Source organism: Peromyscus leucopus, chromosome 8a, assembly GCF_004664715.2.
Source record: "Peromyscus leucopus breed LL Stock chromosome 8a, UCI_PerLeu_2.1, whole genome shotgun sequence".
Classification (NCBI taxonomy): Eukaryota; Metazoa; Chordata; class Mammalia; order Rodentia; family Cricetidae; genus Peromyscus; species Peromyscus leucopus.
The window spans coordinates 9,017,842-9,043,884 of record NC_051085.1 but is presented as its reverse complement, the minus strand read 5'-3'; the positions used below and the strand labels follow the sequence as shown (position 1 = coordinate 9,043,884).

At 44.2% G+C, this 26,043-nt stretch overlaps 1 protein-coding gene across 3 annotated transcripts in view; it reads right to left on the bottom strand.

Annotated features, from left to right (window-relative positions):
• Positions 1–26,043, bottom strand: part of Slc16a10 (solute carrier family 16 member 10) — a 96,596-nt gene that overhangs the window by 22,587 nt on the left and 47,966 nt on the right. For 2 of the 3 annotated variants that reach the window (XM_028861737.2, XM_028861735.2), the window contains exons 2-3: positions 9,238–9,382; positions 4,930–5,383 (exon numbers count right to left, since the gene is read on the bottom strand). In XM_028861737.2, the coding sequence (XP_028717570.1) occupies positions 4,930–5,383; positions 9,238–9,382 (599 nt within the window). Of the gene's footprint in view, positions 1–3,993; positions 5,384–9,237; positions 9,383–26,043 lie in introns of those variants that run through there. The other variant, XM_028861736.2, reaches the window with a different exon arrangement.

The window sequence follows — 26,043 nt, the reverse complement described above, 5'->3', positions numbered from 1 at the left end:
ACACATTTTTCTTAAAAAAAAAAAAAAAAGACTAATGCTGGCTGTCCACAATGTATGCCTGTAAGCCCTGTGTTTGGAAGGATGAACTAGGAAGATTAAGAATTTAAAACCAAGTCTGGCATGGTGGCATACAAATTTAATCCCAACATGCAGAAGGCAGAGACAGGTGGATCTCTGTGAGTTGGAGACCAACTTGGTCTACAGTGTGAATTCCAGCCAAGGCTCTGTAGAGAGACCTTGCCTCAAACAAACAAATAAAACCACCTGAAACCAGCCTGGGCTACACAGTAGTATCTTTTCTCAAAACATTTTGTAATATAGCTAATGAATGATATATTACAGATTTTCTACATACAAGTCAATCATGTTGATAAAGATTTTTGTGAGTTTAAAGCCTAAAAACAACTCAACCCAATGACCATGTTTTAGGGTCAAACTTGCTGGGTTTCAAAGTGAGGAGAAATGAGAGAAGAGGACAGCAATTGAAAGTAAATTGTCATCTTCATACTCAGGATGGACTAGTTCATACCAGCAAGGAAAGTTACCAAATCACTGTCCTTTTTAGACATGTTAAGAGTCACCAGACTGACACAGCCCAAGTTATGCTGATCTGTGGTCACGCTACAATTCCACACCCAAGATCTGTTCTTACAGACACCATCTCTGGCTCTGTGAGAGTGTCAGCCGGTCTGAAGACACAGCTCCTTTAGGGACAGAAATGTCTTGAGTTATCTTGTAGTTTCAGCATAGACATATAGTGAGGGTCAGAGCAATAGCCGTGATGACCTCTCCCTCCCTCCCAGGAACTGGCAATACTGGTAGTGACTTCAGTATTCTGAGTTTGAGCTCATTCAGTAAGTACTGAATGAATATCACTATGACATGAATGTAGAGGAGTTTGAAGACCAAAATAGTATGACTTTAAACACTACATGTATCGCTTTGAACTCGCACATAATATATTTCATCATTCAGCCGATATTTGAGCACCTACTGTGTGCTAGACACTGTGCTTATTTGCTCTGAAATCTATCATCAAACAAAACAGAGAAAGACCCTAACTTCATAGGGCTTACATTTCAGCAAAATATATAGATGTATAATTATAAAAATAAATTAAAACAGTTTAGAAACTATTAAGTGCTATTTAAAAAAAGAAAAGGAAAAGGGTAGGTGTGAGGAATTGGGAATGCTGGGTAGAGGAGAAATCTTCACTGTGGCCAGGTTAAAATGGCATCAAGGTGCTTTACTGCCCTATGAACATGTAAGTAGGAAGGCAGTGGATGCAGGAACTCAGCGAGCCTGGCAGGCAGGGCAGGAGAGACCCCAGCGGCAGGCAAAGCCAGACCATGAAGGACTTCGAAAGCCACTTTAAGATCATTGGATTTTTTTATTCCTTTTAGGATTACATATGACATATATTTTTAATCAAAAAAGGAAAACTAAATGAGTAAATTGTAGGCATACTAAAACTATCCCTTGGAGGTAAAATGCTAAAAGGAATTTTGATCAAAAATCCCTCATTTAAACCACTGCATGAGAATTAACATCTTATAAATTCTCTCTAGTGTTAACTCTGGAAAGTAGGAAGTACAACATATTAACAAGAGCCCTTGACTGTAGTATGCAGTGGATGAGAATGTTAATCTTGCAATGGCTGCCCTTGTGGGCATTGAAAGCACTTGTTAATTCTCCTATAATAAACACCCAAGATCCATTCTCCAAGCTGCTATTAGCAATCTGTTATGAAAAGCACAGCCATGCTAATATCAACACACAAATATAATCCAGTGCCTATAAGACAAGGAATTAGTGGCAGCTTATTGTCTTACACAAACTTAATTAATTTGGCAACCATGACAGAGAATTAAAACATTTTTGGGACCTATGTAACAGACCATACAGTTTAAAAAACAATAAAAGTGTAAGAACAATCTGTGTGTCATATAGCAACTCAACAAGTGGGTGAAAATACCAATGAAATAAGTGGATTACGGGGCCATCAAGATGGCTCAGCAGTAAAGGTGCTTACAGCCAAGGAAGACAGGGTGAGTTCAATCTCAGGAATCCAAGTTGTCCTTTGACCTCTACACAAAGGTGGCCGAGTGTTGACATTGATGATAGTGAGGAGTGGTCAGATTCCGGTATTACTCTGAAAGGTCAGCCACCAGGATCCCCTGCCTCTGTCATCGGGGGTGTGATGTATAAGAAGGAGGAGCTAAGGAACAATGGAGGTCTGAGGCCTGACTCTCTGGAAGGACAGAATTGCTGTCTCCTAAGATGAGGACATCAGGGACAGAGCAAGTGTGGGGAGTGAGATCAGGACTTCACATTCATGTTATGTCAGGAACAGCCAGTGGTCGTGCAAATGGAGACATTTAAGCAAGTATTTGACATACAGCCCTGGTGAAAATTCAGTGAAAGGTATCTCTGGGCTAGAGATACCGGAGTCGTGTATTGTTTGAACTCGGGAAACTGGATGAAACTCCCAGTGAACACAGATGAAAAGGACCAAAGAATAAGACTTGGGACATGCTCATGTTAGCGGTAGGGCAGGGAGGAGCCCAGCAAAGAAACTTTGAAATGGCAAGATGGGAAGTGATGGGGACTATTAGGAGACTATGTGAAGCTAACCAAGAAAACAGCTCTCAACCAAAGAGGTCAGGCCATGAAAACTGGTTGCTTAGACATTAACATGTCACCTATCTGATCCATGAGACTTGTGTCATAATACTGGGACTGTGAGTGAATAGGCTTAAAAAAAGGAAGGTTACTGACTCTTCCTTTTTAAAAAGTCAACTGCAAGCAGTCATGGTGGCACAGACCTGAAAACACACACACACAATACACACACACACACACACACACACACACACACACACACACGTCAAATGCAAAAAAAAATAAAATGAAATTTCCAAACTTGCTTTGAGAATAAGCATATACATGCTTTTTCACAGACAGAGCTATGAGAACACACATTATGCTTCTGAAGTTTCAAGAAAAGCAAATTGACAAATTCAACCGAGTTGCTCAAAGCTCCAGTTCTAACATAACACTTCATGCTCAGGGCCAAACGTCAACATTTCCTCTACTTCTCTAAGTAGAACTTGTCTTTCTCCTGCAAATCTGTGAACCAAGGGTTAACATGATTTATTTTACCTACTTGACAGCTTTATTGTGAGGGCCAAATGGAGTAATATGCAAAATTAATTGATACATTGCCAACCTTATAACCAGAAATCCACAAACTTTCCTTTGGTAAATGGCAAGCATTAGGAAAGCTGAGCTATCCATGTCTCTGAGTATTTTCATCTTTTAGTACCAAAGAGAATTAGAAAAAAAAAAAATAAGAAAAGCTGGGCTTGGTGACACACATCTGTAACTAGGAGCCAAGGAAGGAAGGAAGCTTCACAACAGCTGGCCTGAGCTACAGACTGTCTCAGAGCAGGGAGGAGGTGGGTACACGGCAAATGTGTCCTTGACCTTAGTCTCTTAAGACAGTAGGTTGGTAAAGCCGACTCGCTCTCCGTGACCCATATTCCAACAGAAACTATTTCAGTGGTTTAGACCACTGAAGGAATGAAAAGGACTGTCGGATCAGTTCTTCTCTACCATGAATGCCACATGACTCAGATGACTCTCCCCAGTCCTTCCCCGTACATCTCATCTCCAGCCCAGCTGCTTCCTCAACTGTCCTGGCGAGGGGACAACACGGAGCATTCAGAAATCAAAATCATTCTTACACCCAGACACGCTCCCCACCTCATCACCATTCGTAGCTCGGTTACTTTCTGAATCGCGCATAGGAGTCCACGAAGGACTTTTGTAGTTATTAGCTGACCCTCTAGGCCCAGTAATTTTCTGAGCCAAAACTTTTAACTAAAGAAAAATTGTAGCTATCCCTACATAGACTATAAGGTTTAAAAAAAAAAACCCTCCAAGTCCACACGTGTAGTTGATACATACACAAAAGAAAAACTGAAGCAAATGTCATTTTGTTATCACTGGACTGCATTTATTTTCCACCACACACACAGGAAGGAAGGAGAAAAGGAGGAGGAGGAGGAGGAGGAGGGAGAGGAGGAGGGAGAGGAGGAGGGAGAGGAGGAGGAGACAGAGATCACCTTTGAGAACATTTTGCGAAGGGCCAATCCCTTGACATCCTTACTCTCGTTTCCCATATAAATAGGCTGAATTTTAACAATATAAACTGCTTGAGCACTTGAAATCCTAATTTCCCTAGAACTTTAAGGTTCTTCCCTAATTTAAAACTTCCTATCATTTCTCAAATTCTTTTCTGAAGAGAACTCCTGTTTTTCCAGAAGTATCCCACAAATAGATAGACTGTCTCTTTGTGTCAGTCACTGGCAATTTTGTTAACCACTTAATTTCTGCATCCATCTGTTGAAAATCATTAATAGTAACCAGGTCACTACACTAGCTTTATCCCTGAAGAAGATCAGCAGGCTGCTTTGAGAAGTGGCCTGTCAGATCCTTTTTATTACATTTATTTTGGTGAATGGGTTCACAGTTGCTGCACTGGAGGTCAGACGAGTCTCTCCTTCCATCATGTGGCTCCAGACATCAAACTCAGGTTGTCAGACTTGGGGGCAAGGGCCTTTCTCCACTGAGCCTTCTTACCCATATCAAATATCTTACCTTGGTATAATTCATTCCAAAATTTTAGTCGCCCTTTTAAAAATTGCTTTTGTTTGGGATTAAAACGCTGACACATACCATCAGACTCACTGTTTAGTAGTCTGATGGGGGAACTGTTATTGTTTGAAAGACTCTTTGATTCACGGAGTCTGGGGTCACAACCAGGCCATGTCTGAGGCCGACTTCAGCCTGACCTGTCTTGCTCTTCTGGATCGCCCTGTGACCTGATGATACTTATTACGAACAGAGCCAAAGATGCATACTCACCAAGTGGACATAAGGCACAAAGTATCCAAAAAGTGCAAGGGGTATTCCAGCAGCCCACACTGCATAAGCTGTCACCTTGAAGATGGCAAAATTGAAAAATTTTTTTGGAGGACTAAACTTTCTCCTGGAAAAGAGGGAGAATCTGCTGCTCCCGCTCTCTTTCTCTTTGGCACTGGAAACAAGAGGTCGGTAAGTGAAGCCAGCCAGAAAGAGAACGAACATGAAGACGCAGAGGACTCTCAGGGTGTGCAAGAGGCCCACGCTCTTGGTCAGATTCCCTAAAAGCAGAGGGAGCAAAATTGTGAAGACGCTGCTGCCGGCCGTGACGATGCCGTTAACTAGTCCCAGGCGCTTCTTGAAGTAGTGTCCCAAGATAACCAGTGAAGGCTGGTATGCAAAGGAGCAGCCGCAGGCAAATATGATTCCATAGGTAAGGTACAGAGGCTCGATGGAGCTGCATAAAGATGAGAGAGACAGAAAGCGGCTTTAATCTTTTTCATGGTGCTTAGCAGAATAACACCTTCTATGGGAGGCTGGAGAGACGGCTCAGCAGTTAGAGCAGAGGATCTGGACTCCGTTCCCAGCACCCCCATGGCAGTCCACAACCACTGTAACTCCAGCCCCAGGGGATCTGGTGGCCTCTTCTGGTCTCTGTGGGCACTAGGCATGCACACATGTGGAATTAAACATTCATACACATGAAATGAAATTAAATAAATAATTCTTGAAAGGAATTCCCTTAGTAAAAACAGATCTTGTCAACATGTTTTCTGAAAATAAATTTTAAAAAAAAATGTAGAAAGGCTTAATAAATCAAGACTACAGCAGTAAAATATTTTAATTTAATCTGAATGAGTGAAAAATGACCATTAAGGTCACCAGTGACTCTGCTCCCCTTTGCCTGCCAAGGATTTCTGGTGAACCATACACAGCATTGGGTAAGGACTATGTTCTCCACAGCTCAGAAATAAAGAGAGCTGCCAGGAAGGGACAATAAAATCTTGTTCAATAGTGCTTTTAAATTACAATTTAACTATGCACACACATTATTTTTATGGCCTTTCCCAGGTGCTTACTAAGCAATAGAGTCAGAGAAAAGACTATGTCTGGCATTGTCTCCTCGGCGTCGTATGGAGAATATGTGCATGGGGGAGCAGCTGTGCGCCGCCCCGCCCCCCCCCCCCCAGATGTCAACCAACCTTCGCCCTGGATTGCGCTGTTGCCAGCATTGTGCAAGATAAGAAGAAATCATATTCAGATTGCATTAAGGCTGAATTAAAGTGTGCTCAGCAGTGATTCCAGTCTGCAAGCTTTTGAAGTAACTCATTACTGGTCTCAAAAGAATACAAGAATTTTTAATTTAATCAAATAACTATACATCTCTTGGAAAGGTAAAGTCTGTGCTTGGAAACAGTCAAGGTAAGGACGAGAAGAAAACAAGTTCAAAGTTGTCTTCTTTTTCTTTCTTTTTTTTTTTTCAAAGTCCAATTCAAAAGGCTATTTATCAGTAGATAAAGCTGGTTAATAATTACATTTTGGATAATAATGCTCACCTACCAATATGCTGAGGGACTCACAAGGAACTCCAATCTGATCAAATTAAGGCACGTTGGCAATCCTCTGAGAGAGAGCACTTCCCCTTGGACTAACCCACATCTAGTACCACCTTCCCGTCCACCTTCCCGTTACCGCTAGGCCTTCCAGATCAGTCTTACTTCATTCTGATCACTAGTTACCAAATCTCCACTCTTCTGTTTCCGTGTTGGTTTTGCTTTTTCAAGACAAGGTTTCTAGCCCTGGCTGTCCTGGAACTCACTCTGTAGACCAGGCTGGCCTTGAACACTGAGATCCACCTGCCTCTGCCTCCCGACTGCTGGGATTTAAAGCATGCGCCACCACATCCTGCTCAAATTTCCACTCTTGATTCACATTAAACAGAAACTTGGTGGGAAAGATTGAAAAGTGTATCTTCAAGTTTGTATTCGCAGTCTGCATAAAGCAATACTTCTATTCCTATCCCCAGTAAGAATCACATAGAACAAATAATGCTTCCTTTCACAATTGTTTTAATTCTTATTATTCTATGTGTATGGGGGCTTTGCCTGCATGTACATCTGTGCACCGTGTGTGTGCCTGGTGCTCACAGAGGCCAGAAGAGTGCCTTGAAGCCTCTGGGACTGGAGTTGTAGACAGTTGTGAGCTACCTCGTAGGTGCTGGAACTGAACGCTCTGTAAGGGCAGCCGGCTCTTGATCCCCGGGCCATCTCTCCAGCCATGCTTCATTCTTTTGGGCTGGGGGGGGGGGTGTGTTTTGTGTTTTAGGTCTCTCACTACGTAGCAGAGATTAACCTTGAGTTCACGATGCTTCATTCTGTACCAAATTCTCCACATAAGCAGTTTTCCAAATAATTGCAAGTTCTTAAATTCTCAAAATTATTAAAGAAAAAAAATGTCAAATTTATATACATACCCTCAAAATATATCTTAAAAACAGTATTGATAACACCATTATCACAAACATCAAGTGCTACAGTTACTCCACAATGTCGAGACAAGAATTTGAAATCTCATGCACCTAGTGAGAGCGCTTCTTCACATCTTTCCCTGTCCCTTTGTGCCACTGTCCTCACAGAACTTCTGTCACCTGTGTCTGTCCTCACTACAAACAGTGGGCTTCAGTGGTGACATCTAACTGCAGTGCAAGTCAGTAAGATTATAGAACTCTAATCATGGGCACAGGATTCAGAGCCAGGGCACTGACGTGACCCAGTGTGCTAGAGAAGGCTTCCTAAGAAGACAGAAATGGAATCCCTAGAAAATCGGGCCTGCCATCTCCCGCTGGTAACTTACACCAGCTTTCTCCGTGACATGCTATGTTGTTCTGACAGCCTTTGACTAGCAGGTGAATGGAACTGAGTCATGTGAGGATATTACATATATTAAGGTCAACGTGGCCTCAAGAATTGCTTCTCCTAGACATTAAGATGTGGCGATGGGAGGAAGAGAGGGCAAACTGGATTACAACATAAAACTGTTTCACTAGCCCGAAAGGTCTGAAAAATGAATGCTTGGTGTGTGTGTGTGTGTGTGTGTGTGTGTGTGCTTTCCTAGTGAAATGCAGAACAGGCTCTTCCAGCTCTCAAGTGCTCTCCATACCCTCAGCAAGGGGCAGAGCCACGGGAGCTAACCAGTACCTGGAGAATTCCAAAACAACTTCTTTTCTTTTGAAATGAAATGTTTAGAAGCAATCAGAAAAGCTCTTTAAAAATAAAGACCTGCTTTCTTCTAAGAAGCATAGTTTTAAAGAACTTGAATAGAATTTTAAGTTGAGAAGTACAAAAGCTAACTTTTGCCTACTTTAGATTGAGGAAGGGGTGTGTGCATGTGTGTAATAGGAAGTGAAGTGAGAAAAGCTAAGGATTCTGCTGACTAAGTATGAAAAAACTTAAAATAAGCAGGGCCAATATTGCAAGGCCGATCCCTTCTCAGCCCCACCCATGACGAAGTCGTGGTTTTCAACTAAGGGAACATGAGGGTAGGCGGGGAAGAGAGATGGGAAGGAAGACAAGCACTAGCTGGAGATGGTCTTCAGGCTTCTCCTTGCTAACTGCCTCCTGCTCCCAGTGCGCGGGGACACCGGGGCCGCAGGGACACCGGTGCTCCTCTAACGAAAGTTCTCAGAACCACCAAGAACTGGGGCCCACGGCTGCTTCATCCTGTGACCTGTCCTTTGGCCTCGGTGTCTTGGAGGCCTGCATCTTTTCTTCTAATAGATGCAGTATATGACATTAAGTGTATTTTAGCCACTCTATCATGTCATGGTATTTAAATATTCTAATATCTTCTTTTTATTTTTATTATTTTTTAAAGCATAGACTGGAAATCTCTACCTAGGTTGGCACTGGTTTAGAAGATCTTATTCTCATCAATAAAATATTTTTCCTATCAAACTTAAAAATACCCCTTATGAACCTTCGAGATCTAAGGAAGCAGTGACTTAGACAGAAACCACAGCTTTAGATAACTCATAGATATAATTTGATTCCTTTAGGAGTTTTATGGAAATAGATTAAAACAAAAGGAAAAACATTTTTTTCTTGGCTCCGGTGAACACTTGCATCCTGACATCTAAAACTGGCCACGGCGAGCAAATACGTTTCAATGTTCGACCTCGGGTGTGCTGCCATGAGCGACAATGGAGATCTCCAGAGAGTTGCTGTTTTCAGGGGATTTTCCTTGTAAGCGGCAAAGACTCGGGAAGGTATTTAACAGCTCTGCGGGAGCAATGTGAAGCGGCCACATCCTTACCTTACGAAAGAACTGGACATGAGTCCGATGAAGCCCACGGCAGCGCCCACCACAGCTGTTTTCCGGCAGCCGAACATGTCTGTGAAGACGCTGACGATGGGGCAGCAGAAGAAGATCATGCCCATGGACAGCGAGCCTACCCACGCTGGAAAAGAAGAGAGAGCGTCACGACGTCGCACACTGCCCTGCCTCCCCGCCCCCCCAGTCCATCTGGAAAGTGGCTAACCCACGGCGAGGAACAGCCCTGCTGCCCCCCACCCGCCCCAGTCCATCTGGAAAGTGGCTAACCCACGGCGAGGAACAGCCCTGCTGCCCCCCACCCGCCCCCAGTCCATCTGGAAAGTGGCTAACCCACGGCGAGGAACAGCCCTGCCGCACGCGGACAACCAGAGGGAACGCTGTAGCAAGATGGCAGCGGTCTGAACACCTCAAGTGCTTGGCCAGTAGTGATTCCTATAGCAATGGAATGTAAGTGAATTCTTGAAAGTCTGTGCTTTTCAATTAACTAAACATTCTTCTATGGCCCTGTCTAATTGATATCTATGGCTGTAAGCAATTTCTAATCTGAGACAAATTTCATTAAATAAAAAAATTGAAAATTAAAAAGAAAGTTGGTCTTGGTAGAGCACACCTATGGTCCCAGCACTCAGGAAGCTACCACAGAAGAAGAATGAGTTGAATCAGCTTGGGTGACATAGTAAGACCCCCAAAAATACAGACACACACACATATAGAGACACATACATGCACAAATTTAGTTTAGGAATTTGTACTGGGGAGGTCAGAATACAAAGAAATGACCACTGAAATCAGGATAGTGATTCTTTGCTTTAGAATGTTAGTTTTTTTAAGACAGGGTCGCACTCTGTAGCCCCCGCTGGCCTAGAACTCATTATGTTGCCCTAATCAGCCTCAAACTTACCAACTCTCCTGTCTCAACTAGCCTTCCAGACTCCTAGAACTACAGATGTGAGCCACCATGTCAGCTGTGATGAACTCAAGTAGAGCAAAGATTACTGTCCTTTGGAACAAATAGTTAAGGAGTGATCATCTGTATAGTGTCTGGGCTTGGTTTTGGTTTTTGTCCTAAAGAGAATGACTTATACATAGTAGATTATTTCTGACCTGGACAATAACTACAGGGTATTTGTTTACCATTATTTATAGAACTATGCTATTCTATTTTCTTCTCTGCAAGTATGTTATTTTCTTCTGATTCTATAAAATCCAAAACAAACCCAGAAAGCGTTAGGTACAAATAATCATAACAGCATTTCAAAGAACTGAATGATTTGTCATCAAGCCTGAAAGTTCCTCTAAAAATAAGCTAATAGGGTCTACATGATGTGGCTGTACAACAAGTCCTATAATAAAGTTGTCCCTGAGAGGCCACTTCCCTTCTGAGTTGGTTTAAATATCTTAGAAATGGATTAGACATATACCTTTCCAGAATTCCTGAGGATTGGGAAAAGTGTAAGTGAATCTCTGGCCCAGGCACCACACTTCCTAATTTAAAGCTCTGATAATGGTAAGAATGTAGGTGATCCCAAGAACATGGCCCACAGAATCAACTAAGCAGGACTCATAGGGGCTCACAGAGACTGAAGCAGCAATCACAGCCTGCATGAGTCTGAGCTAGGTCCTCTGCATACACCTTACGGTTGTGGAGCTTGGTGTTCTTGTGGGTCTCCCAACAGTGGGAATGAGGGTGTCTCTGGCCCTTTCCTCCTACTGGGTTGCCTCGTTCACCTTGATATGAGGGTTTGTGCCTAGTCTTATTGTAACTTATTAGGCTGTGTTCAGTGGATGATAGCCTTGGGAGGCCTGTTTTGTTTTGTTTTGGTTTTGGTTTTTTTTTTTTTTAAGGGAAATGGATGAGTAGTGGATCTGGGGGAGAGAAGAGGTTTGGGGAAGGACTAGGAGGAGTGGAGGGAGGGGAAATTGAGGTAGAGATGTAATGTATGAGAGAGAAAAAGAATGTAGGTGATCTCTAACTCCACCAGGCTCTGAAAATCTCTACCTGTGTTTCTCTGCCTTCTTAACAGAGGCACGAAGACCAAATCCTGTGCAAAGACCCTTTCTTAGTGCTAGGTCTAAATGAAGTTTGACCATATTGATAACTTCACATTTTTTTTATTTCTTGCACTTTATGTTACGCTTAAACTATGTACGTAATATACTAAAATAGCCATGATTCTAATTTTCTTCCTTTATCAGAAAGAAGACTGTAATCCTGAACCACTGTGTGTGCTGGGACCAAGCCCAGTCCTCTGCGAGAGCACAGACATCTCTCCAGCCTGCTGCTTTATTTTTTCAGCACCAACATCAGCACTATGCTGAAGAGAACATCTCCAGCGAATACAAAGAGCAACGTGGACCCAAATTAACTAAATAGGACACCACAGGATAGTCTGCCAGACAGTCAGGGTACCTACTCCATCCATACCGAAGCCTAAACCAAGAAAAACATCTGCTGAGAATGAACCCAGAACGAACATTGGCGGAGGCTCTGGAGGGGGAAAACGGCTGACTGGAGAGCAGGCATTGGCATCATCAGGAAGGGTGAGAGCAGAGCTGAAGAGACAGAAAACTCAGTCTGCAGACAGCACAGGAGAGTGAGCTCTGTGGAAACTCGAGGACAACTTTTCAAAGCTATTTTTACTAAATAGTTCGTGAATACTAATTTTTAGGACTCTACTAATTGGATTACCCATACATACATTCTCTCTGAGTCATTCTTTTTTTTTTGGAAATTTCCATCATCCTTAAGTAAAATAGATGTTGATTTAATGTTGTAAGCCATATATAATGCTGATCCAGCATTCCATATATGCGCTTTAAAGTTTTAGTCTTGTGCATACTGTGGTATTTTTACAGAACATATTTGAGTTTTTCATGGTTTATCTTGAGCAAAAATCTATGATTTTTACCTAGATTTTATGTGATTTTAATGAAACATGGGTAATCATGGCTACCTGCTAATTATTTATGGTTTAAAATAAAAGGTATTTGCAGCCGGGCGGTGGTGGCGCATGCCTTTAATCCCAGCACTCGGGAGGCAGAGGCAGGCGGATCTCTGTGAGTTTGAGGCCAGCCTGGGCTACCAAGTGAGTTCCAGGAAAGGCGCAAAACTACACAGAGAAACCCTGTCTCGGGAAAAAAAAAAAAAAAAGGTATTTGCTAGGCATGGTGGCTCACTCATAATTCTAATACTTGGGTGGCTGAAGTAGTAAGACTGTTGTGAGTTCAAGTCCAGACTGAGCTACATAGATGCTGTCTTTAAAAATAAAAAAAAAAAATTACTCATCAGTAATAATTTAATCCCATTCAAAAAAAATCTTAGTAATCCATGCTTAAGAAATGATTTCCTGGGCTAGGTATGATGATGCTCACCTTTAATTCCAGCTCTCAGGAGGCTGAAGCAAGAGGAGCTCTATGAGTTTGAGGCTAGCCTGATCTACATAATGAGTTTTGAGACAGCCAGGGCTACATAGTGAGATAATGCCTCAAAATAAATGAATGAATGAATGGATGGATGGATGGATGGATGGATGGATGGATGGATGGATGGATGGATAGATAGATAGATAGATAGATAGATAGATAGATAGATAGATAGATAGATAGATAAAGCAAACGACAGCAACAAAAGAAACACTACACTATTAAAACCCAGCAGAATAGAACACTATCATCCATTCTGGGATACAGGCACTTCTACAATCAAGGACCCAAACCTGACTGTAACTCCAGTCTCGGGGAACTTGACACCCTCTCTGGCCTCTGTGGGCACTGCACACAGGCAAACCCCCAGGCACATAAAAGTAAATAAATATAGCAGTCTGAACAACAGCATCGACCCTCTGAACCCCGTACCAGACAGCAGCTGCAGGAAGTTGTTAGCACTGGTCAGGGTGGATGGGGACAGAGGAGGAGCATCTGACATTCCTGGAGCACCGTCATCTATACAAAGGACCTGGAACGAGCTTGTCATGTGACCTTCAGGCAAACCTATCAAGTATCATCTTCATTTTTTAATGGCAGAAAGATATTAGAGCTATTAAGAAATTTAGCCGGGCGGTGGTGGCGCATGCCTTTAATCCCAGCACTCGGGAGGCAGAGGCAGGCGGATCTCTGTGAGTTCGAGGCCAGCCTGGGTTACCAAGTGAGTCCCAGGAAAGGCGCAAAGCTACACAGAGAAACCCGAGGGAGTTCTGCAAGTTTGTAGGATTCGAACCAAACACTCTAGTTGTTAGCAGAAATAAACAGACATGCACAAAAGGCGTGTGTCTGACAGCATCGCTATGTCTTCCCTACCCTACCTACTCCGAAGACGCTCGTTATCCAGCTTAAGTAAAATGAAGTCCAGACACAGTGGGTCACCTTTCCACGCATCACCCTCCATTCCAAGCGGGACATAACAATCCGGATACACTATCAAAAAATAAATAAATAAAAGTTGCCCACCCAAACCAACGAGCTTGCCCACCTGGAAGGGTCCAGGTCTAGATGCAGGCACTGGCAGTGATGCTCCCTGGGAGACAGTGGTGGAGGGCCAGAGGCCTGAGCTTCACCTCCTCTATGCCTGTGAAAGGAGGCTGGACGCCCAGGGCCTAGGTGCTGGGGGCTATGTTCCTAACAGGCACAGCAGGATTCAGACAAGAATTCCATGCTGCTTGTGTAGCTGGGTCTATGAAACTCCAAAGCCAGAGTTCTCAACTGGACATTCAGAGTGCTAGATGGAAGAGAGCAAAAACCACTGGGGTGGGGTTGGGGGGATATAAGAGTCAAACCAGACAATGCAGCCCCACTCAGGATGACCCCAAACCTGAGCTGGCCTCGTGCCAATAAATTGCCAACTACAGTCACTCGGATAAAATAACCCCACAGCCCACCTGAACGACCACATCAACGTGAGGATGCTTACACGTTTCAGGATAATGTGGTTGGTTGCAGACAGGATCTGGAAGCCCTTGAGCTCTCCAGCTTCCTGCCTCAGCCTCCCCCTGCTGGAACTGCGGGCATACAGTTGCCATAGCTAGCCTCCTCCCCAAGCTTCTTAAAGATAAATTTTCATTTAAGAAGTTTAGGGGGTCGGCCGGGCGGTGGTGGCGCACGCCTTTAATCCCAACACTCGGGAGGCAGAGGCAGGCGGATCTCTGTGAGTTTGAGACCAGCCTGGGCTACAGAGTGAGTTCCAGGAAAGGCGCAAAACTACAGAGAAACCCTGTCTCAAGAGAGAAAGGATTCTGAAGGCGAGGGACGTCGAGATCGTGATGGGAGGACGTGCAGAGATGACCGGCCACACTAGTGGAAGCCCATGAACTGTGGACTGCTGGCTGTGGAGCCCCCATGGGACTGGACTAGGCCCTCTGGACACGGAAGATGGTTGCTTGGCTCGAACTGTTTGGGGGGCACCCAGGCAGGGGGATCGGGATCTGTTTCTGGTGCATGGGTGGGCTTTTGGGAGCCTGGTGCCTGTGGTGTGACACATTGCACAGCCTTGGTGCAGTGGGAAGGGGCTTGGACCTGCCTAGGCTCAGTGTGCTGGGCTTTGCTGACTCCCCAGGGGAGACCTCGATTTGGGGGGTGTGGGGATGGCTTGGGAGATAGGGCTGGGGGGTGGAGGGAGGGAGAAGGGGATCTGTGGGTGGTATGTGAAGTGAGTAGAAAATTTCTTAATAAAGAAAAATGAAAAGAAAAAAAAAGAAGAAGTTGGGGGGGCAGGGTGGGTGGATATATGCCGCTGATCTCTGCACTTAGGAGGCAGAGGCAGATGGATCTCTGTGAATTCAAGGACATCCTAGCCTCCATAACAAGTTGTAGGCCAGCCAGGACTATAAGATTCTGTCTCAAAAGTGTGTGTGTGTGTGTGTGTGTGTGTGTGTGTGTGAGAGAGAGAGAGAGAGAGAGAGAGAGAGAGAGAGAGAGAGAGAGAGAGAGAGAGGAAGGGAGAGAAGTTTCAGATTTACACAAAAATGAGGGTGGTAAAAACAGTAACCACACATCCTATCCCTATCCCGTTCCTCTTTTTTTTTTTTTAATATCTTCAATTAGTATGGTATTTTTTATAAGGAACCAATATTGATATTGTGTCCTTTATTCAGACTTCTTTAGACTTACCTAATGTCCTTTTTCACTCTGGGACCCAGTCTAGGACATGTCTGCTTCGGTTCCCTGACTCTGACAGTCTGCCTGACTTCCCTGGTATTTGCTAACCTTGGCAGCAGCGAGTATTTATCAGGTATATTGTAGAACGTCCCCGGTGTGGCTGTTGTGGGGCTGTGAGCGTCATAAAGTGGCACGTTAGCAAATCACAGCGAGGGCGCAGAGTCAACGTGACTTATTCCCTTGCCCACCTAGCTGGGTGGGGTTTTCAGGGTCCTCCACTGTGGAGCTGCCTTCCTCCCCATTTTATACTGCGCTCTTGGAAGGATGCCACTCGGTAAAGCTCACACTGCAGGAGTGAGAATTAAGCTTCACCTTGAGAGCAAAGTGTCTGCCTACATAAACTGTCTGGAATTCTTCTGCATGGGAGATCAGTGTATTCGCATGATCTCACATTCATTTCTGCAGACATAACAGGCTCACAGTTATTATATGGTTTTGGTTATATTCAAATCTTGTTGGCTACTGGAAGCTTTTTGAGGAGTCTTTCATTTGACTCTGTCAGTCTTTGGCACAGCCCCCACTTATATAATTTGGGGGTTTTGTTTATTTATTTACGTTTTAAAGGCAGGGTTCTTCCTAGACTGGCCTCAGATTCATAATCCTTCTGCCTCAGTTTCCCAAGTAGCTGGAATTACAGGCATGTGGCGTTCTACCAAGCTTCTGTGCATCTATCTGTAACCATCAGGATCTACATTAAGTCAACCTTAAATTAACATTGGTGTCTCTAATTCCATTATCGCAGGACTTGTTCTAGGCGTCATCAGAAATATACTTTTCATCTCAGAAAGTTAGGAAAGTAATGCTAGGTGTTAAATCCCAGAAATCAGGAGGCTGAGCAGAAGCATGTAAATTCAAGGGCCAGTAAATTTGATGCCAATCCAGACCTATACCACAAGACCTTGTCTCAAAAAAAAGAAAGAAAGAAAGAAAGAAAGGAAGGAAGGAAGGAAGGAAGGAAGGAAGGAAGAAAGAAAGAAAGGTAAAGTAAAAGATGAAGGAGGGATCGAGGGAAGGAGAATGGCAGGGAATTATAAAAGTAAAACATGACTTAGGTGTTGCGATAAGTAACTACACTGTTTTGTCCAGAATATCAAGACTGTCAGCACTGAGCTTCAAGGTAACACTGACCCCACTGAAACCTCAACCGCCATCGCTGTTGGTGGTGGTGGGGTGGTGGGGTGGGACCCGGGGCCTCGTGCCACCTCGGCAAGTGAAAGACTCACCAAGCTACAGCCTCAGGCCTTTGCCACTTTTGCATTTTGAAACAGGATCTTGCTAAATTGCCACGCTGGCCCTAAACTTGCAATATAGGCCAGAAAGGCCTCACATTCACAACCCCTCTCCAGTAGCTGGGATTGCAGGTATGTGGAGCGCGGTCAGCCTTAGAATGAACTAAAGTTTTAATTGGCAATGGTATTGGGCCACAGCTTACACACACACACACACACACACACACACACACACATACACAAATAACACTTATAAAGTCCACTGAGGTAAAATAGGTGAGACTGGTCGCGGCTGGAGATGATGGCTCAGAGACTTGCCTGAGGAGGTCACAGTGCGGAAGGACTAACATTTCTGCTAGCCTATAACCATTCACATCACGTGAAGGTGCTAGACCAGAGCAACATCGCTCTAAGTATAGATTTCTGAACTTATATATCACATATTGCCCTAAAAAAAATTGAAAATAACAAGGTTTGGGATTTTAAAAAGAGAAATCACACTACATCCAACCTCCACCAACCCCCAAGCCTCCAGGGCTCGTCTCTCAGCTGTGGGATTAACGGCAGTATACAAAGTCTTGTCTTTGGGAAATTTCTTTCACTTCTGATCTGGAGCTACAGTTCTGACTCTGCCGATCTCATTTGTTGATTAAGATTTATCCCTCTGAGAGTAATAAATGGTCTAACCTCATTAGTTCACAGCAGCAGCGAGAGACCCTCGGTGCACTTCCACAACAGCGGTGTGTTGTCGTGATTAGGTCCCCACTGCGGGACGCCACCCTCACAATATGCCCACTTCATTCTAGCAGAGACGGAGCCAGTGTAACTCAGCAACGGACTATTCACAACGTGGACCTAAGTCTCCTGGACAGTGCTATCCAAAAGTCGGGCAAGCCGGGCGGTGGTGGCGCGCGCCTTTAATCCCAGCACTTGGAGGCAGAGGCAGGCGGATCTCTGTGAGTTCAAGGCCAGCCTGGTCTACAGAGAGAGTTCCAGGAAAGGCGCAAAGCTACACAGAAAAACCTTGTCTCAAAAACCAAAAAAAAAAAAAAAACAGTCTGTCAAGAGGCTCACACTATCAGTGTGCCGCTCCTGCACTGTAGTCTCCTTCTTAGGTACAACAATAATTTTATGTATGTTGCCTCTTTTAAAAAAAAAAAAAAGTCCCACTGAAAACAATGATATTTGAAGATAGTTTTTAAGGGGCTGGGGATACGTCTCAGCAGTTAAGAGCACTTGCTGCTCTTTGTAGAGAGCCTACATTCAGTTCCCAGCGCCCTCACTGGGGCAGCTCACAAGCACCTATGACTCCTCCTGGCCTCTTGAGTCTTCGCACACATGTGGTACCGTACAACAGGCACACACACGTACACAGAAATAAAGATGAATTTTTAAAACTTTCACGATGATTTTTAAGTGTACTAGAGAGGTGGTTCAACAGTTAAGGGCACTGGCTGCTCTTACAGAGGACCTGGGTTCAGTTCCCAGCACTCACACGGCAGGTGGCCCTCAATTACCTGTAACTTCAGTTCCAGGGACTCATAAGCCCTCTTCTAACCTTCCTGGGAACCAAGCATGCACGTGATACACATATGCACATGCATGCTTGACACTTTCACATAAAATGAAATATATAAATCTACTTGGAAACTGAAAAATTGCACAGACATGGTCTGAGTTGCTTGCGTACTTTTGGCACGGTGCCCTTCCTCTAGGCGCCGGGAAGCCTGCGCACTCGGGTCCTGTGATGGCCCTCACAGACCGCTGAGCCGGCTCCTGGGGCTGCCGCCGCCTCTGCTTTATCGACAGGCGGTCCAGCAGCTGCCAGATGAACTCCCTCTGGTCCTACCGCGAGGACAGTGTGCAAGTCCAGTCATTACTCAGCACTTCCTAGGGGTTGAGAAGCGCTTCACTTCCCTCGAGAAACGGGGGCCTCGCCTGCAGCCGTTTCCGAACGCTGGTCCCTCGGCACTCCTCCTCTCGGCTGCTCCCTACTACGTTTTTTCTGTCCTTGCTTTACAGTAACCACGTGGCTATGATGTCTGCACTAAAGGCGGTTTCCACCTGGGTTGAACTTCACATTCCAGAATTTTTTTTTTTTAATTGTTTTGGGTTGTGTTTTCTGATACTGAAAACCACATCAAATCCCTGTGGAATGAGGTAACATAGATGAATACACATATAGTCTTATTACTATAGATATTTCAGTTTTAAAATACTAACTGGATTGATGGCCTTACAGTGAGTGGGAAATATAAAATTTTACTGAGCTCTTATAAAGCCTTGAAAATATTCTTCAAACCAGAACTAACTGTTCTTCACCTGGACATTTCTGCAGAATCCTCTAAGACTTATTTTAAATTCTCTACTCTCAAGAAAAACCACTCCCTGAAGTCCTGTGCACCTCCTCTTCCTGTGGTGACTGCAGGACCCACTGCCACGAGTCGGTGTCTAAATCCAGAATGAAAACCATAACCAATAGTGATCAGAGACTGCAAACACACTCAGAGCACACATCTCTGTAAGGAAAACGAAAACCAACATGAAGTGAGCTCCTGGCAGGAGCCGTGTGGGCGCTACACTCGGTCCCCAGCAGCCCCCCAGGCAGTACCCACTGCTCGGTGATTAAGCAGTTAGCTTAAGCGTGCTCTACAATGTAAGCGGAAGCCTCTAGATTTAGCGCCTGGCCCAAAGCCCTGCCCTGGGCATTCATTCCATCACTCCTTATAAACAACCCACTCCTGGTCAGCACACCCGAGCTGACAACTCTGGAGCAGGATAAATAAATCCACACGTAATCCTTTTGATATACCTCTTTAATCCTTGAAGTTACAGCAGGATTGATGACTAAGTGTGGGAAAATGGTTAATGGGGAAAATTTCAACTAAGTTTTTACATAGGATATTGAAAAATATTCTCCAAAACAGCAAAGAAATAGTCGATTATTCTTCACCCAAATGTTAATTTCTTTGTCACGTTTTAGAAGCTAAGACATATTTTGAATCCTCAAACATCAAGAGAAACAGCGTCTGGGCCAGTGAGATGGCTCAGTGGTAAAGAAAGGTGCCTGCTGTCAAGCCTGGCCCCGAGTTCCATCCCCAAGTCTCCTGTGGTGGATGCAGAGAACCAATGCCTGCAAGTTGTCCTCTGACCTCCACACGCACACCTTGGCTCATCAGGCTTCATGTGCATGCGTGCACAGGCGCGCACACACATAAATAGATAAAAATGTAATTAAATTTTTTAAAAAGAAAAGTTACTTTCTTTAAACGTGCGAGATCAACTTAGTAACTCTTTCAACTAGCTAGTTAGGACCCAACAAAGCTGCTTACAGCACCTTTCTGCAAAGGAATACATCAGAACCAGCCTACTCCAAGAATGTTCTACTGAACAGCCTCAGGGTCCCCCCTTCTCCAACACCTACCGTCAGTGTCCTGGCCCCCCTCACACACACACACGAGTTCTTACACATAAAACTGAAAACACTTACAGCAAGGTATCAACCATTAGAAATTCAAATACAATGAAACAGCCTTGGTTCCACATAAGTTTTCCTTGAACTTTTCAATATAGCTTTGTTCTGCTTTGTAAATATAAAGTCATATGCAGTGATGAAAAATTTCTAAATTATAAAAATGTTGGATGCAATGGAGCCAAGGACAAGAGCTGAAAAATAACGAAAGTTCCACTTGCCAGATTTTTACCCAACACATTCATTCACTCGGCAAGTGCTACAGCGTGTATGCCAGCCAACGTCTAGATCTCAGAGGATGGAGGGGATAACACGGATGCCAATCTTTGCCCACAATGAGGTGCCATTCTATAAAGGGACAAAAGCTAAGAATAAAAATGATATCATGGTTGGCAAAAGTAGACCCCCAAACCCCATTGTAAACAGGAGGCCGAAATTGATTGAATAAATAAACTTCAAAAGTGAAAAACTAGATCATTACGTTTAGAATTCAGTAAACTCAAAAGACAGTATAAATAGGAAAGGAATATACAGAGTGTTGGTCACATGAGAAACATTTGAGCCACAGACCCTGCTGGGCACTGGGGTCTTAAACACTTAATCTCATGCAGCTCTATTCAAGAAGAGCAAGCAGGAAGAGGGCAGTGAGCAGTGATAATTGTGTGCTATGGGACCGCTTAGGGAGGGGCACAGCCCAGATGTGGGAGGACAAGAGAAGTCAGACACTCTTTCCTCTGGGTACCATCCAAACTGTCTTGAAGAATAAATAGGCTTTCTTGGGCAAAAAGTGGAGAGAAGAGGCAGGAGCATGCCATGTATACGAGCAGCACATGCAAAATGAATGCCTCAAGTGGTCCTTAAGGACGTGGTCAGAATCAGAGCAAAGCTACGCCTGGTTAACCTGGGAATGACATGATCAGATGGTATATTGGAAACTGCACTCTGGTTTTGGAGAAAAGACTCCAAAGTATGGAGTCTTTCATATGGAAAACTGGGAGGAAATCAGAAGACTACATCAAGTCATTCATAAATGTCAATGATCCAAATTCAGAAGCAGTAAGGTACCAAGAGCATGGACATGGCGGATGTAAGAGAATCAACAGATTTGAAGACTCACGAGACGGAAACAGATAAGAGCCGTTTCTTTTAATAAAGGGTCTGGGAAAGAGACAATGGGCAGTGAGAGGCAGAGTCTAAGAACAAAGGAAACAAACAGATCCAGGAATGGGGTAAAGGAAAGACAGTAATTTGATTGAAAAATGAAAGCAACTTACTCAGTATCCTGAAATATAAAGCAGATATCTCTCTCTAAATCTGTAGCTCAGAGCAAGATTCCTAGGTGCTAGGAGCAGGCTCTGTGAGTAAGGGCATTTGCTGCACAAACATGAGTACTTGCCTTGAATCCCCACCATATCTAGACAGCCAGGAATGGTCACGCACACCTGTAACCCCAGTATGATGGGCAGCGTGGTGGGGAGGGCAGAGTAGGGCAGGGGAGGGGCAGAGACATGAGGATCGGCTATCTGGAGCTTGCTGGCTGCTAGCCTAGCCACAGGTTCAGTAAAAGATTGTCTCAGGGATACAGCAGAGAATTATAGACAAAGGACAGACACTGGATAGCCTCCTCTATCTAGTTCCCATATGCCCAGAGACACAGATGACAGACGGACAGCCAGACAGAGAGAGAGAGAGAGAGAGAGAGAGAGAGAGAGAGAGAGAGAGAGAGAACGTAAACACATACATAAATAAAATAATTTTAACGCTAAAGAGATCTTTAGTTGGTAAAGTACCAGAGTTGGATCCCCAGACCAATGCAAAAAAGGTAGATGGAATCTCAGTACTAAAGAGGTGGACACAGACGGCTCCCTGAGGTTCACTGGCCACCCAGCCTAGTCTAGTAGGTGAGCTGCATGCTCCAAACAAGACAAAGCCCTAAGGAATAATAGCTGAAGTTACATATACCATATAGCACACACACACACACACACACACACACACACACACACACACACACACACAGACTCACTCACTCACTCAAATTCTTGATTTTTAATTTTTAAAACTCTCTTGTATGTGAAGGTGTTTTGCTTGTATGTATCCTGTGCTCCATGTATGCCTGTCCACCATGCAAGTGACTAGAGGGGCCAGAGAGTGTTAGATTCTCTGGAATTGGAGTTATGGATCGTTGTGAGCCACCACATGGGTGTCAGGAACTGTACCCGGGTCCTCTGCAAGAGCACTAAGTACTCTTACTGTGTACTTACCACAGTGCCATCTATCCAGCCCTTTAAAGTTTTTTACCTCATGGAGAATTTTATGAATTTCTATATTTTGAGTGTTTGTTGTCGTTTGGCTAGGTTTGGTTTGGGGGGTGTTCTGTTTTTAATTCCTTATTTATTTGATGTATATGGGTGTTTTGTCTTCATGTATGTCTGTGTACCATGTCTGTGCCTGGTACCCATAGAGGCTAGAAAAGGGAATCAGATCCCCTGAAACTTGAGTTATGAACAGCTGTGAGCTGCCTTGTGTGTATTGGGAATTGAACCTGGGTCCTCTGGAAGAGCAGCCAATGCTCTTAACCACTCAGCCATCTCTCTAGCCCCTTGTTTTGTTTTGAGACAAGGTCTCACAGTGTAACCTTAGCTGGCCTGGAAGTCACTATGTAGACCAGAGTGGCCTTAAACTTGTGCCAATCCCCTGCCTCTGCCTTGCAAATGCTAGAATTACGGATGTAGTCACCATGCCCAGAGAATTTCTCTATTTTGAACAAATTTGGGCAGAAGTCAGCCAGAAAAAAATCTCAAAGTGTTGCTGGATTTGGCCACTACTTGTTGGAAGGAACTCCTTTCAAAGGAGTAGAGAAATGTAACACAGATCATTTTCTTGAAAAAGATACTTCACATTTATAGTTTTGGATGTTATAAATTTTAAAAAGCAGCACAGTAAGTTACTGTGCTGTGGAAAGCACAAATATGAGCCCACAGAACAACTATCCTGATATTGTGCAAGTCGAGATTTGTAACACGGAACCTCCGTCATTCATTGGCCTCTGACCCAGTCAGGGACTTCCCATCAGAGCCAATGCAGGGACCTGACTCGGGGACCTGACTTGCTGGTGCCTTTGGTAGAGGAAGCTGAATCTGCTTAACCAGTCCCATGGGCTTCTCTTGTCTTTCACAGTGGCCTGTCCTGGGGGCAGGGAGGGGTGTGTCCAAATTCTGTTGTTATCCATCCCATAAGCATACCAGGCAAGACCTGGAGGAAAGGTTGGCAGCTGGCCAGCTCACAGCTAACCAGTCTCTTCCATAGGATGAAGTGGGAGATACTGATGTCCACAGATGATGTTGGTGATGACAATTAGAATTTGTTTAAAACACTATGTCAGATAGAGTCTAGAGGCTTCCTATTAAGTGCCTTAGCCTGTTGTGTGCTCCAATAACAGAATAACATGGACTAGCTACCAGGGCCACATACTAGAGAGACCGTGGTGCCTCAAAACCCCAAAAGAATCTAATAGAAGAACTTTGGAGGAATAACTCCAAACCATAGCATTAAGCCATTCTACCTGTCCAGTTGAGGAAACTTAGCAACTAAGATTTTAAAAATTCATACAGGGCTGGAGAGATGGCTCAGCCGTTAAAGGCTAGGCTCACAACCAAAAACATAAAACATTCATACAAATGTTGAGTGTAGTAAGGTTGAATTGGAGTAGAGTGCCTCACTCGGTATATACATTAACCTGCCTTTTCATGGATTTAACCAAACACAGTCACACAACCTGTAATAACTGAGAAAAGAATGGGAGGTGAAATCCTCGTCTTCCAATGAAGCATATCTGTACAAGTTTGAAAATTCAAAATATAGATATATTGGCATATTATTTAAAAATACAAAGACAAGAAATATGAAGATAACCATGAGAAAGAAATGAGTTAGAAGCCATTGCCTTTGTAATGGGAGAGCCAAAGAGGGGAGCATGGCAGGAGAATGCCATTCTTCTGCTATACGTTCTCTAGAAATCTGATCCTTTATAGTAGCGGTATATACACTCGATAATCATAAAAATGAACCTTAGCAGGCAGGAGGGATGGCTAAGTGGCTAAGAGCACTTAATGCTCTATCGAGGGACGAGATTTACAATTCAGCACCACACTGGGTGGTTCTCAAATGCCTCCAGCTCCAGGGAATCCAACCCTACCTTCTGGATTCCATGAGTATGAGCATGTACACACACACACACACACACACACACACACACACACACACACACACGCATGCACTCACACAAAATAAAAATTAATTTTATAAGGAAAACTGACACCAATGTTAATGAAACCAATCAAGGTATGTGACCACGTCTTTAATATCACATGAACATAGCAGTAACTAGCTAGCAAATAGTGCATGGAGAACGCTACTGCTAAGGGCCATAAAAATCTGTCTCAAGATCGGAAACCATGATCAAAATTCCTAGGAGCAGATTGAATTTGTAGATCAAGTATACAAGATACAGGCAGATTCCCTAAGGCAAGTCAGAGCATAGGTTCCCCAGGCCGGAGCAGACGTGGGAGGCAACAAAAGTTTCATGCTCGTAACTGGTCTGTCTTAGCCACAATCACAGTTTAATTACTAACTGGCCAGAACCCTTGAAAGCCAAAAGGCATTACTCCTGTAGTAATGAGGGTATTTGCAAGGCTAAACTAGTAGCACAGGAAACTGCAGAGAAAGAGCCTGACCATAATAATAGACTGCTTTAAAGCTATCTGGCTGTTCCTTCATAACAGCATGTGTTGCTTAAATTTTCAAAAGGACTATTGCACCTTACAGGGCTCAGAGCAAGTAATAACGAGGTTGTTAGAGTGTTACACTCTTCTCCCCTTCAAGAGGCTGGCGAGAGCTGGTGATTACTTTCAAAGGGGTCTACCTGGGTACAAGTAGTTGAAGTCGGTCGAGGACAAATTCCAAGGTAAAGTCTCTGTTAATCTCAAGCCACTGTCCTTCAGGACCCCGGCACAGAGCTCAGTAACATTCATTAAGTGCTTCTTGTGTACCAAGCACTATTGCAGAGCTGTATGCGCTCTCGTCAAAGACAGCTCAGGCATCTGAACCTCTCTCCGGCCCCCCAGTGTTTTCTGGAGAAAGATGTTCATAATCATCCCCTGCACACACAGTAAAATGACAAAAAGCATGTCAGAGTACCATCGCTTGTGAGCCCGACAGACACCATTAACAGCCCCTAAGCTTGCTGTGAAGGGGGGAAGGAGAATCAGTGTCTCACTCCGCTTTACTGTTTGTTTGTTTGTTTTCTGAGAAGTCCTCCTGCCTCAACTCCCATGGGCTGAGGTTGTTATGGGCAGGCATGCCTGTGACCAAGCCCAGCAGAAACGCTCACTTTGCTTACATGTGGCTTTTCAGAGATTTGTGGCAAGCCCTGCAAAGCTCCTGGATTTCCTTCCCTGAGGCAACACGAAAGGGAGAGGAGGATGAATGTAATTCCAATGTTGCCAGATCTTAAAGAGAACCAACAAAAAAAGACATCCAAAAAAACACCCCAAAAGCCAGGGACGGTGACGCACGCCTTTAATCCCAGCACTCAGGAGGCAGAACCAGGTGGATCTCTGTGAGTTTGAGGCCAGCCTGGTCTACAGAGTGAGATCCAGGACAGGAACCAAAACTACACAGAGAAACGCTGTCTCGAAGAAAAAAAAAATAGACTCAACAAAAAGATATCCCAAAAAAGCACCCCAAGGGCCAGGCACACAGCCACCAGCTTTGCATATACAGATGTCATGAAATCTTTGCATCAATCCTGCAAAACAAGGAGCAGTAACTACACTTCACTGGCGAGACAGGCAAGGTTCACAAAGATTAAATGATTCTCCAGTGGCCACGGAGCTAGTGAGTAGTGAACCAGGCACAGCCAGTTCTCTGGAG